The 19,177-nt window shown below is 45.5% G+C and overlaps 1 protein-coding gene across 1 annotated transcript in view; it reads right to left on the bottom strand.

Annotated features, from left to right (window-relative positions):
• Positions 1 to 12,110: 12,110 nt before the first annotated feature.
• The window catches only part of C2H2orf78 (chromosome 2 C2orf78 homolog), a 13,151-nt gene continuing 6,084 nt past the window's right edge, over positions 12,111 to 19,177 (bottom strand). Inside the window, exons 2-3 of the mRNA XM_044660373.1 lie at positions 17,084 to 17,863; positions 12,111 to 14,020 (exon numbers count right to left, since the gene is read on the bottom strand). Coding sequence (XP_044516308.1) covers positions 12,111 to 14,020; positions 17,084 to 17,863 — 2,690 coding nt within the window. The remainder of the gene's footprint in view (positions 14,021 to 17,083; positions 17,864 to 19,177) is intronic.

Below are 19,177 nucleotides of genomic sequence, written 5' to 3'. Positions count from 1 at the left end.
TGTGTTATGGAAAATTCTCCACAAATACAAAATCGTCATTCTGACAATATGCATCTTCATTCAAGGAGTAGAATCACATTTTAAAATTCTGCTTCCCTCTACAAAAGGTTGATAATTATTTTTCTCCTCTTTGCAGCAAGAGAATATCTCAATAGTTTTTCCTTTCTAGATCTGAAGACCTAGCTAACATTGATTTGCATGTGTGGTAAATCAGAAAACATCTTTGCGCTATTTGGAAATTGTACTAGCCTCTCTTGAAAGGAGAAGAGCATAAAAATTGCACGTGTAGAAAACAACGGATTTTACAAACATTAATTTAGAGCCATAAACCTTCAAAGAAATATATCTGAAAATGTTGGAACGGAAGCCAATGTTCCACCTTCCTCTCCCACAAAAATCTAGGAAATGCACCACACTGAATTTTGATTAGAGAAATTCAAGAAAAAGTCAGTGAATATTTTTTTCAGTCCAAGCCACATAGGATGATAAGGGGGTCTGGGGACACTGAAGACATCAACTAGATAAGAATGCACTATGTATGGAGCACTCTAGTATATAAGGAGAGATTGTGCATCAAAGCAAAAAGAGGTCTCAGGCTTATATTAAGCAGTCCCCACCCTATAGCCGCACTCTTTGTGGTGGCAAAAAATTGGAAAATGAGAGAATGTCCTTCCATTGGGGAATGGTTGAACAAATTGTGGTATCTGTTGGTGATGGAATGCTATTGTGCTCAAAGGAATAAAGAACTGGAGGAATTCCATGTGAACTGGAACCTCCAGGAAGTGATGCAGAGTGAAAGGAGAACATTGTACACAGAGATTGATACACTGTGGTACAATTGAACATAACAGACTTCTTACTAGCAGCAATGCAAGGATCCAGAGCAAGGCTGAGGGACTTATGAGAAAGAAAACTAGCCACATTCAGAGGAAGAACTACTTGAACACATAGGCTGATAGGGTTATTATTGGGAGTGTAGACACTAAAAGATAACTCTACTCCAACTATCAATAATATAGAATTAGGTCTTAGTCAATGATACATGTAAAACCCAGTGGAACTGTACATCGGCTAAGGGGGTATAAGGGAGTTTGGGGGAGAGGGGAAGAACATGAAACATGTAACTATGGGGAAATATTCAAAATTAAAAATAAAAAAAATTTTAATAAAAAAAGAGACTGTGGTTGGATTATGGCAAATATTTTCCCATAATAATAAAAAAAATAATTCCCAGGCCAAAAAAAAAGACTCTGGGCAGGTGAGGTATCACCTGAAAGCTTTGTTGCCCACTAACCCATTCTAGTTTATAGATGCCGGATGGAAGATGGAAAGTGGCTAGTTCTGGGATGAGAAGAGCAAGTTCAAAAGCAATCGGTAGCAATGAGACTGACTCCAGGAGCCTGCAGAGGAATCTCCATTGCAGGAATCCCATATCAGAGGGGAACATGAAGTCCCCTGACTCAGAAACAAAAGTTTCCCAGATAGCTGATAGAGGCTGAGCTCAACAGCAGCACTCTATTGTTGCTCAGGTGAAAACCCAGTTCAGAAGCTGGCAGAACTCAGATGAAGGGGGTGGGGAGCAGTCAGACTATGCCTTGAATTAGACTGGGAGAATGAAAGCATATAGAGAAAGAAATGGGGAAATGGGGGGGGGGTCCTAAAGGGAGTGTAGATTAAGGGAGGCAATAATCCTAAGTAAAACAAACTCTTCTTAAGGCTATACAAAAATATTCAAAGATCTTTTTAAGATGAGAAAAATGGGAATCTGAGGGAGTGTTTATCAATTGGGGAATAGGTGAACAAGTTATGTTATAAGAATGTGATGTGATACTTTGGTGCTGTAAGAATTCATGAAGGGGATGGCTTCAGAGAAACCTGGGAAGACTTGTATGAACTGATACAGGTAGAAGTGAATAGAACCAATGGGAAATTTTATATCATGGAAATAATATGGAAAAGACAAATAAGTCTGTAAGTCTCGTAAGTGAAATTATGAAACCCAGTTTCAGAGGACTCATGATGAAACGTGCTCCCCATCTCCTGAGAGAGAGAGAGAAGTGAAGGTCTTAGAGTACAGAATGAGATACAGGTATGTATGGATAGATAGATAGATAGATAGATAGATAGACAGACGATAGATGGATGGATAGATAGATGGATAGATAGATAGATAAATCAATGGATAAATATATGGATGGATAGATGGATAGATAGATAGATAGATAGATAGATAGATAGATAGATAGATAGATAGATAGACAGACAGACAGACAGACAGACAGATAGATAGATAGATAGATAGATAGATAGATAGATAGATAGATAGATGATAAATGGATGGATGGATAGATAGATACACATAGAGAGAGGGAGACTAGAGAGAGTGCAGAAATTTGTTTTGCTCAATTATAACTGTGATAAGGATTTTCTTTTCTTTTTAAAATTCTCAGTGGTATGGAGTTTGGGGTGAGAAGGAGAGAAGACAGATTTTTGCTGATTAAAAAATCATTTTTAAAACAATATTATATTACACTTATTCCTTAATGGAAGCTATTCAAGCTATTGCTTAGGCAATAAATGCAAGTATGAGTCTTTACAGTATTTCCTAATTTATTGATGATATGCTTGATTTAAAAAGAAACTTCACATTTTGAATGTGGAATTGAAATACAGGAAAGCAACTCTCTTGAAGATGGTCAGCTCTAATTTAGCATGCTGATGCTTCATTTTCCACATCTTTGCTATAGAGTTTCAGCTAGGTTGGTTGTAGTATAAACAGCTAAAAATGTAAGGAGGTTCCAAATTCACAAGTGTCTGACATCTGTGTAAAAAAAAAATCATATGTCAGATAGTATTTTCTATGAATAAGAGAACACTCTGATTCTGTGACAAAGAACAACATTTGCTTTTAGATTTTCAAGGCAGGTCTGCTATTTCCATAAGGTTAATAGGCACTTAATAAATGTGCATTGAATGACTGACAAAAGGTTCTACAGATCAACGATCTTTTCCTATTTGCTGAGAAGTGGCCAGTGCTACTGTCAGGACTGGTTGCCCAATAACATGGAGTTGCATCTTGGCAAGTTTCTTCAGTTCACAATCTGTAACCAAAAGGTTCAACTCAGCGGAGTTGTGTCCAATAAGAATCTCCAAATCCCAGATACCATTGTATACAAACCTCTTGCCTTGAAGCTTATTTTATCCTTCCTCCTTTTTTTCTGTGCCACTAATATAGACTGATTTAGTTGAAATTCTCCTTGATCTTCAACTAAGACTTTATAAGATGCTCCAGTAAAAACCTCCATTGTTTAATTGAATCTATCCATTATTTTCCTGCTCTATTTCCTGGTCAACTTCTAGTTTCTCCCAGAATCCTTGGTGTTCTTTCTAGTTTAGCTGCCTTTGCACTGCTATTTGTAATGTAATGTTAATGACTGGTGATGTATTGATACAGCTATCATTGGGAAAAGATGATCAATATTCCCTGGGGTTATTTCACTCAAATGGGCTTCACCTGGCACTCCCAGCATCCAGACAGGGAAGGTTAGGCTGTACAGGATGGGGCTCCATCTTGCCTTGAAAAGAGGCTAGAGCCCTACCCTCAAACCTAACCTGGCCTCTTTGTTCCTTCTTGCATTCCTCTTAGTGCTGTTTTCTGGGATCAAACAAAACAAGTCTAATCTCTCCTCTAGCCCTTCTAATACTCAAAGTATCCTGTCCATTCCTTTCCTCCTTCACCCCCCTGCCTTCTCTTCTCCAGAACAAACATGATGAGTTCCTTAAACTGATCCCCAAACATGAAGGATCCAAGGCTCTTCACCATCCCAATGAGGCTGATCAATGTTTTGCTTTTTTTTTATTTCAATGTCCCAGCTGAGCACAGATCTCCAAATGAGGTCTCCCCAGGGCAGGGGACAGAGGAATAATTATTTTCCTATTTCTGTAGCATTTGCCAATTTCTTTTTTTTAAACCCTCACCTTCCATCTTGGAGTCAATACTGTGTATTGGCTCCGAGGCAGAAGAGTGGTAAAGGTAGGCAATGGAGTCAAGTGACTTGCCCAGGGTCACACAAGCATTTGCCAATTTCTGAGGCATAATTGCTGATATGAAAATTTAGCAAGAGGCTTTCCTGGGGCTCCTCCTGGCAGGTGAGCTGGACCCCTGCATGCAGTCCTGAAGAAGGGAAGTGCTTCACTGATCTGTGTATTCCCACTATTTTGCAGTGATTGGCATATGGTAGCTTTAAGAAATGTAATAAATAAAATACTTGTTATCCTAGCTCTGCTACAAACTACAAGTCTGATCTTGGGCAAGTCACTTCTCCTCCTTAGGCCTCAGCTTCCTTCTCTCTAAAATGGTCACCACAGGCATTGATCAGGAGGATCAAATGGTCTCTAAGTTCCCCTCCAAATCTGTTCAAACAAATCAGTGTGATGATGCTCTATTGACTGTTTGCCTTGCTCATTGCTCAGCACAAGGGGGCAGCATTGTAATGAAAATGTGACAGGCTTGTCTTCAAGCCATCAGAAAAACCCCAGGGGGAACGCAGAAAGTCAAATTGCTTTAAAGGTGCTTAAAAGCAGATGGCCTTTACAGTTTGTGGCAGTGGCTTAATGTGGAGAGACAGGCTACACCGAGGCCAGTGATTCCCAGACCAGACAGACCAAGCCTTCTCAGCAGAAATCTGTGAGACCTAATTCTAAAAAGGTAATTTTTAAAAACTCTCACTCTCCAGCTTAAAATCAGTACTCTGTATTGGTTCCAAGACTGAAGAGCAGAAAGAGCTAGGCAATGGGGGGTAAGTGACTTGTCCAGGATCATCCAGCTAAGAAGTGTCTAAGGTTCGATTTGAACTCAGGACCTCCCATCTCTGGACCTGGTTCTCCATCCACTGAGCCACTTAGTTCTACTCAGTAATTCTAACAGTGTTGAGGGATCACAGGATGGGGATTTTGGATCCACTTGGTCCCACGTTCTCCTTGGCTCTGTGCACTCAGTAATCTAATTTCCACTGGTCTATTGACTGTTCTAAATGGGCACTTCATTTCTTGTCTCTTTTCCTTTTGCTTCTCCATCCCTCTTTTCTCCTTGATGCTCTTCGCCCTAGGTTTTACCTGACAATGTTCTCTCCTGGTTCTCCTCCTACTCATCTGACTGCTCCTTCTCAGCCTCTCTTGCTTGATCTTCATCAAGGGCATTCTGGACCCCCCCCTGAGTGTCTCCTAGGGCTTTGTCCTGGCTCTTCTCTTGCCTCTACACTATTTCACTTGACCAGGTCATCAGCTCCTCCCATGGATCCAATTAGCATCTCCACGTGGATGATTCCCAAACCTATTTCTCCAGCCCTAACCTTCTCCTTTCCTCCAGTCTCCCACGTTTCCAACTGCCCTGAAATATCTTGACCTGGATTCCTCCTAGGCATCTGCAACTCGCCATGTCCAAAACCAAACTCGGCATCCCAAAGCCTCCCCTCTCCTTTCCCACACTGTCTGCGTGCGGCCAGATTAACTCCAAATCATCCCAACGGAAGCCCAGCGCTCTGTCCATTGTGCTATCTAGACGCTCCTACTTCTGCTTCATTATACTTCCCTCTGGACTCGGGAATCCTGGCCGCCTTCTTGTTCCTGGAGCAAGACATGACCCTCCTTCCTCTCCCGTGCCCGGGCCTTTTTACTGGCAGTCCTCCGTGCCTGCAATTCTCTCCCTCTTCCTCTTTCCTTCCTGGCATCCCCGGATTCCTGGCTTCTTTCAAGCCCCAGTTCAAATCTTACCTCAAGAGGCCTTTCCTCGGCCATCCTACTCTCATTCCCCACTGCTAATGCCTTTCCTCGGGGATTGCCTCCAACTTACACCGTACGTGGCGCACATACATAGTTGTTTGTGTGTTGTCTTCCCCACTAGAGCATGAGCTCCGGGACTGGCTTTGTCCTTTTTTTAAGCCTTTATCTCCTGTCTTAGCATCAATGCTATGCACTGACTCCAAGGCAATAAGAGTTGAATGACTTGCCCAGGATCACACAGCTAGGTAGGATCTGAGGTCAAATTTGAACCCAGGACCTTCCATCTCAAAGTCTAGCACTCAGTCTGTTAAGCAACCCAGCTGCCCAGTGTTTTTGTCTGTTTTGATATCCCCAGAACATGGTATGACTAGCACACATAGCAAGCACCAAGATGTTTCCTAAGTTTTTTATTAAACATACAACATCTGGACATACACACATTCACACTGAAACACACATACATGTAAAAACACAGGCATAGAAACACACCCACAAACACATAAATACACACAAAGGCACAGACACATACTCACACACACAAACACAGACAAAACACATTAAGACACATAAACAGAGAGATATAGATAGACATGCCCAGACACACAGAAAATCACAAACACACATACATACACACAAAAACACCCATTCAAACACAGAGACATACAAACACATACAGATATATAGACAAAGACACAAGCAAACACAAAGACACACTCATACAGACATGCAATCACACACAGGCACACACAGACACCTGACCAGTCATACACTTGGATACAAACACACTAAAACACACACTCAGACACAAACCAACACACACTCATATAGACACAGAAACAGAGACACACACACAAAGATACACAGGCTCACACAAAAACACACTCAAACACAGAAACACACTCAGAAACACTCACAGACCCACAGATGTATTCACACAAACATACAAACACCCACAAAAGCATAGACACATACTTATACACACAGAGACAAAAATCAGACACAAAGAAAACACACACCAACATATGGACACACTCACACAGAGACCCACAAACACACTCTCACACAGATGCACACATAGGCATGCAAACACATAGACACACAGACACACAAAAACACTCAGACACAGAGACACCCAGACACACATACAGACATAGAGATGCACAGATGTACACAGAGAAAACACAGACATACACAAACACAGAGACACTCACACAGACACACAGAAACATATAAAGTATACACACAGACACACAGAGACACACAAAATACCCAGACACAAAAAACACTAATACATGCAGACACACAAAAATCAGACATACAGAAACACACAAGCACATAGACACACACAGACCCACAAACATACTCTCACAGATGCATACAAACATACATATTCACAGACACACATAGACAACGATGCACACAAGGACGACTACAGGGACACACAGAGGCACACACAGACACCGAAAAGCACAGACACAATCATACACAGAGATGCATAAACACACTAAAACAAACAGACACCAACAGACACACACTCATGCACACACAGACACACATGCTTACACACAGTGACACAAGGCACACCCACATACATACATACAGATAATAATATGCACAAACACACTAAACATGCACATTCATAGATACACACCAAAACCGAGACACAAATAGATGTCCACATCCAAACACACACACACACACACACACACACACACACACACATGAACTCATATGGACACACGAACACACAAACACACATGCACAAAAACACACTCACACAGATACACATACACGCAGTAATGCACACAAACACACAGGCACAGGCACACAGACTCACACGTGGAGACAAAAAAACAGACACATATATAGGCACACACAGACACTCATGAACACAAATGCACACACTCACACACCAACACAAAACACGCACACACACACTCAAATACACACAGATACCCAAAGACACACATGTAAATAAGCACATAAAGGCACACATACAAACACACTCAAACATCAGGTACACACACTGACACAAACACCCAGATGCACACAAACAATCAAACTCACATGACACATATACATATAGACATACAGAAAAACACAGACACAAACACACACAGGCACACAAACACAGACACACCAATACACTCACACAGACACGCACATACAGAAACACACAGGGACACATATATAGCAATACAAAGACATACGCAAAAAAACACAGAGAAACACATAAAAAAGCAGACACAAAACACGTGCTCACAGATTCACATGCATACAAACACACAGACATAAACACACGGATCCAAACACAGATACATAAACACTCAAACACACACAAAATCACACACAGGCATATGAATACACAGACACAAACCAACACACCAAAACATACAGACATAAACAAATGGATCCAAACACAGACACCCAAACACACACTTAAGTACTCAAACACACACAAAATCACACACAGGAACATGAATACAGACACACACCAACACACAAAAACATGCAAACACACACAGGCACACACTCTTTCACAGAGACACACAAGTACAGATACACAAATACACATATACACAAATGATACAAAGCACAGACACAAGCACACAATCATACAGACTCACACAAATACACTCATACATAGACACACACACTCATATACATGGAGACACAAAAAAGAAAAATACACAGACACGAATTCATGCACACAAACACACTGACACACAATCATATACACAGAGACACTGAAAAACACATAAACACACAAAACATGCATTAAATCACGCACACACAAAGATACACACATATGCACTCACACAAAAACACATACACACACAAATACTTTCAGATACACAAGCACACACAAATATACAGATACACATAAAACACACTCAGACACACAAACACTCAGAAACACACACTCATACAAACATAAACTCACACAGAGACACACACTCAAACACACTCGTACATAAACACACACAAGCACACTCATACATGGGGGAAACACCCTCAGATACAAACACACAGTCACTCCTACAAACACACAGACACATTCAGATACAAACACAGGTACACTGTCATACACCGACACACAAATGCACACAGGGACACATATACACAAAGTCGCAGGCACACAGACTCACAAACATGCACAAAATCATACACAAATACACACCAATAAAACATACTCACACAGACACACATACAAACACATACACTCAACATACTCACACACACCTTTAATACCTTATTCAGGACTATTTCCTCCTTAGTATTATCCTCTTCCTTAATCCTACTTCATGTTTCAGCGTGTGCACACAGGTCCCCCTCCTTTGTCTGTTTTAGATGAGGTTCACCAGATACCCATTCACTCCTCCTTTCATGTTTGTATCTCCCACATACCAGTTATAAGGAATAGCAAATCCCACTCCTTTTTTCCTCCTTTCTATACTAGCCTATCCTGCCTTTACCTTATCCCCTTGTCAGTCCATCCCCAAAACACATTGTTTTATCCTTAAACTCCAGTATCTCTGCCAAGAAACTCCCAATGGGGTCATGAAGAGTCCGACACGAACGAACAACAACATTAGAATGTTAGCACTGCATCATCCTACGGTTACTTCTAATTGTTCAAATAAATTTGTTTCTAGGTTTCTCTGGATGCTTGTGGTTCAGAGTTCCTACTCTGGTCTTTCCATCAGAAATGACAAACCATTCTAGTATCTTTGCCCAAAGAGAGGTGGAAATCTTACTAAAGATTAGAAATGTGCGAAACAGAGGCAGTGCAAAATGACTAAAGGGCTAGACTTATAACCACAGACAAGTCATTTCATCTGACCCTTAGTTTGCTCATCTATAAAATGAATTGGACTAGATGGCCTCTGAGATCTCTTCCAACTTTTAAGTCTGTGATTAGGAAAGTCAGTTGATGAACATTTAACCTTTAACCTGGTGCCAAGCATTATGCCAAGTGCTAAAGACCCAAAGACAGAAGGATGTGGTGGTTCCTCATCCCTAGAGTTCTTCAGTTGAAAGATTGATTACTTTTCAGCTATGCTATAGAGAAAACCTTTGTTGAGGTCAGCCCAAGTCCCTTCAGCTGAGATTCTGTGGCTCCTGTCTCTTTGGGAGAGGCTGTAAGGGAAGTCCCTCTCCTCCACAGATACACCTAGGATGACTGCTAGGGTCCTAGCCCAGCCACATTCCACATTCTCTCACTTCATGAGCACAACGAAACTCAACCATGCCCTGTGTGCCTCTTTAACTTGGTCAAGTGAGAGATATGGTACAGGGCAGACGCTTGCTTGAAGGTCCTCAGTGTATTTGAATTATCTCTGCCCTCCTAAGGATAAAGCAAGGGCTGATCTTGGATAGTGCCACCATTCAGAACAAACCTAGCCTTCTGCCCAGGGTTAGGGACTTTCTGGATCTCTTGCATGAATACCTTTGCCTCTCAAGATCCAGGGGAAAACTTGAGAATATGGGTGACTGGCATAGAGATCTTGTATTCTCTTTTGCAGGTACTGGTGATGGTACACCTATTACTAATGAACCCTCTACAATTAAAATTAAGCCATTTATGACTCTCTTACTCACCTCTAAGCTCTACAGCTAATTTAGATAAAGTCGGGGGATGGTATTTAGGTGCATCATGAAGTAACCCCAGGACCAAGGAAGATGGGTTGGTGATAGACACCCGAGTCTGGAAGCTTTGAGTCAATGATGTAAAAACTAAATTAACACTCTGCGGTCCTTAACTTCCATAGGGGTTAAGTGACTTGCCTAGGGTCACACAGCTAGGAAGCATCTGAGACCATGAACTACTATTATTTTCTAAACCACTCCTGGTTGTGTGATTTTAAGTAAAAATGCCAGTGAGCCATTGGCCATAATGGCATAGCCCAGAGGCTTCACTGAGACCCACTATTTATTAAAAATAACCTCAGCCACTTCCCAGCTGTGTGACCCTGGGCAAGTCACTTGACCCCCATTGTCCACCCTTACCAATCTTCCACCTATAAGTCAATACACCGAAGTACAAGGGTAAAAAAAAAAAAAATAAAATAAAATAACCAGTGAAGACCCTGGGCAAGTCACTTGACCCCCATTGCCTACCTTTACCAGTCTTCTGCCTTGGAGCCAATACACAGTATTGACTCCAAGATGGAAGGTGAGGGTTTAAAAATAAATAACCAGTGAAGACCTCCAGAGCCCTGACTGGATCATAGGGGACTTTCAGAAGTATCAGAACGGTCAAGGATGAGAAAGCATGGAAGGGTGGTGAGTCGAGAGGCTTAAGATTTGATTTTAGCCTGCGTATCCCCATTGACCAGCACATACTAAGGGCTTCGTGCTTGTTGACTGACCCAATAAATATCTACCAGTGGAGGGACTCCCTACACAGATGTCATCGTGGATGCATTGCAATCTCGATGCCTAATTAGTGGAAATCCCCATCTTGACATCATCTACAAACACTATTCACTTCTTATTCCTTTCGTTAAATGTAGGTTTTGAGTAGTCCATTTTACAGGTGAGGAAACTGAGGTGCAGAGAAGTCGAGCCGCTTGCGTCCAGGGTCGCACAGCTTTGGTTAGTTATTTTCGGTTACATCCAACTCTTTGGGACCCCTTTGGGGGGTTTTTCTTGGCAAAGATACTGGAGTGGGTTTGTCATTTCCTTCTCCAGCTTGTTTTCTAGATGAGGAAACTGAGGCAAACAATGCGACTTGCCCAGGTCGCTAAGCTACTAAGTGTCTGAGGCCAGATTGGAGCTCGGGGTCTCCCTGACTGCCGACCGGACCTCCCGCTCTAACCAGTGCGCTACCCTAGCTGCCCACACAGCCAAGAATCGGAGCTGAGGCAGGATTTGAAGCCAGGTCTTCTTGACTCCAAGTCCAGCGCTTTACACAACTAGCCCTCCCAGCCTCGGCCGTGGGTCCTGCCCCTGCCCGAGCCCCTCTGTGTTCCCCCATCCTCCCTCCCTCGGCCCCCTCTTTCTCCCCCTTCCCCCCCCTTGAGCCCGGCCCCCTCCCCACGGAAATCTATGTGTATAGACATGCGTATGGGCTTTCGGTGCGTGCACATACACATCTCTCTATACACATATGGATGGATCTGCCTATGGCGTAGCTTCGCTCCCACAACTCAAAGAGCCGGAGATCAGACATGTGGGAAGTCTTTCATTGCTCATCCATCTTGTCCCTGACCAGAACAGCTCTATTAACGGTTTATTGAAGTATCAGAATAAATAGGGACATGTGTATCTATATATATGTACAAACATCTGGAGCCTGGACGGCCCGAGAGTCCGAGCTGTTCTGATCAGATCATGTATCCATAGCGCCTTGCAATTTCCAAGTCCTTTTCCCGCTCAATGAAAAACTGCAGCTTGCCCAGGGACGTGTACTTGGCGGCATTCTCTCGCTCCCGCTGGGCCTGCCTCTTCATGGCCTCCCGCTCGGGCCTCTGCTCCTTGGTGATGGGCTTGGACATCACGGGCTCGGGGACGTTGGGCTTCCTCCAGGGGATGGGCTGGAAGCAGAAATCCTGAGGCTGGAACTGGGCCTGGGGCTGCGGCTGGGTCATGACCACCACGGCCTGCTTGGCCGAGCTGGCCGCGGCCGCCTCGGGGGAGATGGACAGCACCAGGTGGCTCGGGAGGCACGGCTGCATCTGGGGAGAAGGGCAGGGGGCCGATTTCAGCAGCATGGGCCGAGGAGGCGCCGCCTGAGGGGGCACGGCCGACACGGGCCTGGCGGGGTTGGAGGGGCCGGGCTGAGCCGGGTTGCCCAGGCGGGCAGGATTGGCGGTGGAAAGCCGGTGGGGCGCCAAGGGCTGGGGCTTCCGAGGAATGGGCCGAGTCAAAGGCCTGTCTAAGGTGGGAAAGGGCAGCGGCACCAGCTTGACCTTCCCTGGCGGCGGCGGCTTGGTGTGCGATGGAGACGGGCACTGGTTCTCCACGCTGCCGTCCGGCTTCCGGACTTTGGCCTTGGCGGCGGCCAGGAGCCCAGCCTGGGTCTTCATGGGGCCTTGGCCTTCGGCTGGCGTTTCCAACCACTGTTTGATCCCTGGAGTTGGCTGGGGGACTTGGACTGGGCCGCTCATCTTGTCGTTCTTCTTTCCCAGGGCGTGGAACACCTGGACCGACTCCAGCATGTGCATGCCCAGGAAGCTCCGGGGCTTCTTGAAGGCCTCCTGGCTGAGCTCCGGGTGGTTCTTCTTGCGCTTCATCTTGGGGAGGGCCGGCTTCTCCTCGGGCTTGGCGCGGCCCCCGGGCGGCTCGTTGCCTTCCACTTTCTCATAACCGGTGTCTCCAGTTCCCTCCATTTTCTCCTGGCCAGAGCCTTTGGTCTTGCTGGCTCGGCTGCTCGGGGCCTTGCGGGGCTTGCTGCCGGCCGACTTTGCCATATCCAAGGGAGACAGCTCGCTGGCCACGGCGCCAGAGACGGCCGCCATGTCCCCCGCGAGCAGGCAGTCGGGGTTTCTCGGCAAGGCCTTGGCCGCCGGCATCGTGGCCATCAGTTCGGGGATCTTACGCTTGGTCTTCTTGGCCGGGTCCGAGGGCTCCTTCCCCGGGCACGGCTTTCCCTGCATCCGGACCACTTTGGCCGTTTTGACCACTTTGGGTTTGGTGACCCTGAGCCCCTTGGGCTGCTCGACCTCCTTCAAGGGAGAGAGGAGACGGGGAAGGCGGAAGTCTTCCACCAATTTGTTGATGTCGGTAAGACTGGGAATGGGCTCCATCCCATTCTCTAACACTTCTTGGTCGCCAAGGCTCAGGCCGTTCTTCGCCAGATGGGATTCCCTCGGACTGGTCCCTTCCTTCAGAGCATCGGGGCAGAGTGGGTCGATGCAGGCCAGGAGCTGGTTAATGTCAGGGATTTCCAAGGGAAGGAGTGGGGGGTCCTGGATTTCCAGAGGGACCTGGCAGGTATCCAGGGTCTGCGAGAACTTGGTCTTTATCCCCTCCACTTTCCATTTCTCCTTCTCGAGACACGTCACAGTCTTCTTTTCTTTGTGCTCAATGTTGGGAGCGGGAGGCAGAGCAAGGAGGTTGCCTGAATTCTGTGCCGGGGTAGCCAGTGAGCTGTCCCCGGCAACCTCTGCCGGTGGAGTGCCCTCAAGCATCTGGAGGTTGCTTCCATTGCCACCCCAGGACTTGGAGAGCTCCAGCGTTTGTGGCAAAGAGAATGTTCGAGCAGTAGGCTGCAGCCCAAGAGAAGTCTCCATCACTGCAAGGAAACCAAAGGGACAATCAGTGCCCAGTAACTGCGACCCTTCCCTAGGCTCCGAGAACTACCAATCACAGCCTCGCTATGTCTATATTGTCCAAGCACCTAGCGGAGAAATGGGAAAGCAGGGTTTTAGCCTTGGCTCGGTCACTGACCCACTGTGCCTTCGTTTCCCTCTCTGTAACAGAAAATCCTTCTTCTCTCTTCCCCCCAGGGTCAGAGAGGAGGAAGGGAGAGAACTTACATGGCAATTCTCTAGAAAACGCATGGCACTAGGCAAAGGTAATGCTAAGCAATTTGTTATGGCATCATTTTGATTTTACCTACTTCCCTGGACAATAGCTGTATCTTGACTTATTCAAGGTCATACAAGTAGTATGTGTCCACTATGAGATTTGAACTCAGGTCCTCTGACTCCAAATCTAATGACCAAAGTTTCTCAGATCTTCTTCACTGCAGCTGCTGCTCTTGCAAAACACTGCTCATACAGAAGACATTTGGAGCTAGAGTCAACTCAGCAAGGGGAAAGAAACAGGGCAGTAAAACCAGTCTGGAGCTTATAGGTGATAGTTAGACAACGTGGAAAACTACAATGCCAAAACTGGAAAGTGGGAACTCATGCAGCTTACCTCACCCAAAGGACATGGTGCTTAGGGAGCCTGGAATACTCTTTCTCCTCACCTCTTCTTAGAATCCCTAGTTTTCTTCAGAGCTTAGCTCAACTGCCACCTCCTATAGGAAGCTTCTCCTAATTTAGGCTTCAATCTCAATTGACCTTACGTATACTTATGTCACGAAGGGATTCCATAGCCCTTACTATAATCAATAATATTGAATGGATTTTTTTGTGCATGCAAAATATTCTCTATTCCATATCCCCTTATCAAATATGAACCCTTTAATTAGGTTAATAAATGAAGAGAATAATTGAGTAACAAATTAAACTAACAATACCCCCGCCTTGGGGTTTTAATAATGGGAGAAAGTCAATCATTTTGTTCAATCAAGCAATAAGCCAGCCCAGTGGTGAAGGATCCAGGTTCATATCCCTGAAACAGAAGCACTGTGGGGGAGGAGGAAGGCAGGAGAAGACAATTTGCATCTCACTTCCCCTCGAACACTTGACCATGTCCCCACTGAGAAGAGACTAGTAGGAAGCAAGGAATCTAGCTGAAAGTAAGAGCAGAGACATACTCATTGAAAATTCTAGAATCATCTAGGAAAGGAAATATAATACCCAGAAGCAGAGAGATATACACCACACCAAGGACAAACCTGGACAAAAAAGTATAGTCGCCTATGAACAAAGCAGAGTCAAGGAGAATTAGCATGTACGCCGAAGACTATTGGCTGTGGACTCAATTAGAGATTTCCTCACAGGAGTTATAAGCTACCACTATTACCACCATTCCTTACATATATGACTCACTACCACGGTACTTTAAGTTTAATCCCACTCTTCCCAGGGACTCTGGACTCATAAGAGTGTGTGTCTCAAGCTTTAAGGGAGAAATATTTTATACCACTAGTTTTACTATACCTTTGCTAGAAGCTAATCATTGCTTACTGACTGATTATTTCAGTAGGGAATTACACCGATGGGGGCTCATGAGCAAAGTTCTTATGATCTCAACTTCTCAAAAGTTCCTTCTAGGATTCCAAAATGGAGTCATAGCCACCTCTGGGCAACCAGCCCACCAACATGATTGGGAGTTCATTAAATAGCCCAGTGGGAGGATTGTACTTCTGTATATACCTATTGTCTCTCCTGTTAGAATGTAAGCTCCTTGAGGGCAGAAAGCCTTCCATTTTCACCTGTATAGCTAAGGAGCTTATCATTGACCCCTATTCATTAATACATATTTAGTGAGTAATTCTTGATTGAGTAGATAGGGGGGCTTTGCTATCCTGAATACAAGACCCAAAATGTGGCACGGTATGGGAAAGTAAGAAAAAATTAGGGAGCAAGACAACTATCAGACAAGAGTGGCTCTTGGCTGTGGAGCTGAAATGAAGGGGTCTTTCCTTTCACTTAATCTCCTAAATGGGCTCAATTAAGAGGCCACGCTGATCCCAGAGAAATAAGCTCAAAGTGACTAACAAAGGGCAATCAATGCCTCTCTGATTTGGGAGAATCACAAGGTTTTTGAGCTAAAAGAGTCCTATTGGGAGCAGCTGGGTAGCTCAGTGGATGGAGAGCCAGACCTAGAGACAGGAGGCCCTAGGTTCAAATCTGACCTCAGACACTTCCCAGCTGTGTGGCCCTGGGCAAGTCACTTGACCCCCATTGCCTAGCACTTACCACTCTTCTGCCTTGGAGCCAATACACAGTATTGACTCCAAGAGAGAAGGGTTTAAAAAAAAATAAAATAAAAGATCTCTATTGTCCATCCAACATCTTCATTTTACAAATGAGACACTGACCCTGGGAAGCGAGGAGACTTTTCTAAGGTCTTACAGATGACAAGTAGCCAAGCCAAGAGTTAAGCCCAAACCTCCTCCTTCCATATGTTCTCTTCATGACAGAAGAGAACATGTATTCCACCAAAATGCTCCCGTTAGCCTGAAGGTTAGACCCAAATGCAGCACTGTCCATCACCTTACATGTAATATGGAGTACTTTAAAGTTTATAAAATACTTCACGCATGTCAATTAATAAACATTTGTTAAGTACATTCCCTGCATCATCTCGTTTGACTTTCAGAACTATCATTGTTGCCATTTTTAACCATAGGGGAAACTGAGACTCCCAAAGGTTAAGGGACTTGCCCTGGGTCACCTGGATGGGTCAGAGGGCAAGATTCAGACACTGGCCTTCCTGATTCAAGACCAGGCACTTTATCCACAGCATACTGCCTTAAACACACAGTAGATGCTTCTCTGGGGCAACCCATACAATCATAGCAATGCCTTCGGTTGGCATTGAGACTCCCTTGGCGTGGTCTCATAGGCCTAGAAAGTGGATCTCCCTGAGAAAGAAAGAGCCCTTCCCAGCCCCGGCTCGGATCTCCCCTCTGATGCTGACCTCCTTACCTTTCCTCTCCTTTTTGCACAATACTCACCTTGGAAGCCTGAATCTTTGACTGGCTGGGCACGGACGGGGTAGTACAGGCCTGAAGTTGAGACGGGTGGTCGAGAGCCCGGGGGCTGGACCTCCTTGAGCACCATCACCATCTCTGGCTGAGATGCCACTGGCACGGAAGGGGTCCTACCTCCCTTGTAAGACACAGAGCCATAGGACTGCACACAGGGGCTGAGCTCACCCGCTAGGAGGGGCCCCAGGGTTCCTTGATTGTAGTAATAAACCTGGTTTCCATTCTGGTAAGGGACAGACACATTGTTGGGCCCCTGACTCGGCATCTGTGGGGAAGCCCCTTGCTGCACAAGGCTGGCCGACAGCTGTGGGTAGAGAGGCACCACGGTGTTGGCATCCGCAGCTTTCTCATACTGGGTCGGTGCTGGCATTGAGGAGGTTGGCGTGTCCTGGCCAATGACTGTCACAGTGAAGTCTCCGAGGGATGGCTTCTCCCCGCTGCTCCCAGACATGTCCCACTCATAGATGCCTGGGTAGGAGGAAGTTGCTGGAGTGGAAAGCTGGCCCTGCCCGGGGACTCCAGACAAGATGGTGGTGCTGGAGTGCTGGTAGAGGTAGGTGCTGCCCATGAGTGGGGAGAAAGGCATGCCGGAGGCTGAGGGCAGAAGCCATGCCGAGCCAATGGCTGGGGTAGACACCCTGGAGAAGTTGCAGAGGTTGCCAGTCAAGGAGGTGCTGCTGTTCACCACTGGGAAGGAGAGGTGCAGAGGATTGGGGGTCCCAAGCATGGATGGGTTTTGGAAGTTTTCTGAAGGAAACAAGAGGAGGAGAGGAAGCTCGTGAGGCCAGAGACGTACTTGCCCTAAATCAGGGGAAATCCCCAACTCAGAGAGTTCTTCTTGGTCATCAGTGTGCCAGGGGTGTGCTGGAGTCACCTTGACTTGGCTCAGGAGAGCTAGTTGTTAGATTTTTTGTTTTTAAACCCTCACCTTCCATCTTAGAATCAATACTGTGTATGGGATCCAAGGCAGAAGAGAGGTAAGGGCTAGGCCAGTGGTGGTAAACCTATGGGACACGTGCCAAAGATGGCACACAGAGCCCTCTCTGTGGGCACGCGTGCCACCCTTCCCCCGAACCCCACCCCTATAGTTCATTACTAGAAACCAGAGCCACTCAGGCAGAGCTTCTCCCTCTCCCTCTCCACTATGCCTCCCTCCTCCTCCCCCTCTACAAAGAAGCCCAGTGGGAGCACACAGTGGGTAAAATGGGTAGCTCACAGGTGGCAGAGCTGGAGGAGAGCAGAGTACTTAGGTCCCTCCCTCCTCTCTACACTCACTGAGGACATTCCTCACCTTCACCTACCCCTCTGCCCAGCAGCCCAATGGGTACACTTCCTCCCTCCCCTGTGTGAGGTAAGGGGAGGGCAGGGCACACCCAGCACTCATTGGGACAGCAAGGCATGACACTCAATCAGGAGGGAACAAGGCCTGGCACTCCCTCTCTAAAAGTTTAACTATCACTGGGCTAGGCAATGGAAGTTAAATGACTTGCCCAGAGTCACACAGCCAGGAAGTATCTAAGGCCAGATTTGAACCTAGGACTTCCTGTCCCTAGGCCTGGCTCTCAATTCACTGAGCCACCCACCTGCCCCTCAGTTGTTAAGATTTTCAGTGTGAGCAGTCATACCTCAAAAATTGACAAATGCTACAAGTCAGGGCTTGATTTATTGTGTCATTGATTATCTAGGCTTAAGGAAATAGTAAAGTACATGTTACTAAAGCAGATTAAACATAAAATTGTTCCTAGTATTTTTTTCCCAGAGAGCTGGTTGTTAAACATTTACCAGCACTCTACTGTTTGGTTACTTTAAGGTCCTGTAAGCCAGCCCACTCATTTTACAGATGAGGGAACTGAGGCCTAGAGAAGTGAAAGTACCCATCTGAAGTCACATAAGTTGCTACGGATCAGAGGGAGGACTTAAGCCCAGGTATTCTAACTCCAAATCAATTCATCAATAAGCATTTAGGAAGTACCTATTAGGTGGAAAGAGAAAGAAAGAAAGAAAGAAAGAAAGAAAGAAAGAAAGAAAGAAAGAAAGAAAGAAAGAAAGAAAGAAAGAAAG

Source organism: Gracilinanus agilis, chromosome 2, assembly GCF_016433145.1.
Source record: "Gracilinanus agilis isolate LMUSP501 chromosome 2, AgileGrace, whole genome shotgun sequence".
NCBI lineage: Eukaryota > Metazoa > Chordata > Mammalia > Didelphimorphia > Didelphidae > Gracilinanus > Gracilinanus agilis.
The sequence above is the reverse complement of the archived record's forward strand: the minus strand, read 5'-3'. Positions and strand labels throughout refer to the sequence as shown.